This window comes from Nicotiana attenuata, unplaced genomic scaffold (assembly GCF_001879085.1).
Source record: "Nicotiana attenuata strain UT unplaced genomic scaffold, NIATTr2, whole genome shotgun sequence".
Classification (NCBI taxonomy): Eukaryota; Viridiplantae; Streptophyta; class Magnoliopsida; order Solanales; family Solanaceae; genus Nicotiana; species Nicotiana attenuata.
This window is the reverse complement of record NW_017688431.1, coordinates 4,996-5,966: the sequence shown is the minus strand read 5'-3', so window position 1 is coordinate 5,966 and position 971 is coordinate 4,996. Positions and strand designations below refer to the sequence as shown.

Below are 971 nucleotides of genomic sequence, written 5' to 3'. Positions count from 1 at the left end.
TTCTTTAACCACCTCTTTGAAAGATTCATGTTTAACCCAGAAGTTAAGAAATCTAAAAGGTTTCTTAATAGGAGGAGATTCAATATCACATTTTAGTAGCAATGGTCTATGATCAGATCCTGTCTTGGACAAGTGAGTAACTTCCAAGCCAGGAAAAGTCTGCTGCAATTCTGTATTGCCAAAGCATCTATCCAGTCTCTTGAAGATACAATCTTCCTCAGATCTCCCATTCCACCATGTATAAATACTCCCTTTAAAACCTAAATCTGTCAAGTTGCAGGTATTAATGCAGTGCCTAAAATCATCTACTTCATTGATAGACACAGGTAATCCTCCATACTTTTCTTCTTCATCCCAGATCACATTAAAATCTCCTCCTACCAACCAGGGAACACTCATATCTGAAGCCATTGCATATAAAGAGTCCCATAGTTCAATCCTTTCTATATGATCACATTTTGCATATATTAGGGTAAGAACCATCTCAACATGAGTTTCAGTATGTACTAGTCTCAGAGTCAGCTGCTGTGCCATATTATACATAATATCAACTTCAAAAACTTCATCTATGAAGTCCCATATCTTACTAGAAACATTTACCACAGCTTGTGCTAACCCAATCCTTGCCCTATATCTCTCAATTTTGGTAGATTGTTGCATAAGCTCCAGAATCCCAATAAATTCAAAATGATATTGTCTATGCATTGTAATTATTCTTTCAAAAGCTTGCTTAGTGTTCACTGACCTTACATTCCATATGATAGCATCCATTATAAATTTTGGGATTTGGACAGTGTTCTCCTAGTTTGAACTCCTCCTGCTGGTGCATTTGAAGTCTCCTTTGATTGTTTCTTTCTTCCTTTAGCTGCAGACTTGACCTGGTCAAAATGTCTTGGTGATAAATCTCCCTGCTTAGCTACATTAAGGAAATTTTGAGCAGTTGACTCTTCATCCATATCTCTATCTATGTG

General features: G+C 36.8%; 1 protein-coding gene across 1 annotated transcript; it reads right to left on the bottom strand.

The window, feature by feature from the left end:
- Positions 1-12: 12 nt before the first annotated feature.
- On the bottom strand, positions 13-771 carry LOC109222340 (the record flags this gene model as incomplete). The annotated part of the gene is made up of 1 exon (XM_019386707.1): positions 13-771. A coding segment is annotated over exon 1 (759 nt), but the record flags the coding sequence as incomplete, so codon positions are not given.
- Between the last annotated feature and the right edge of the window lie 200 nt (positions 772-971).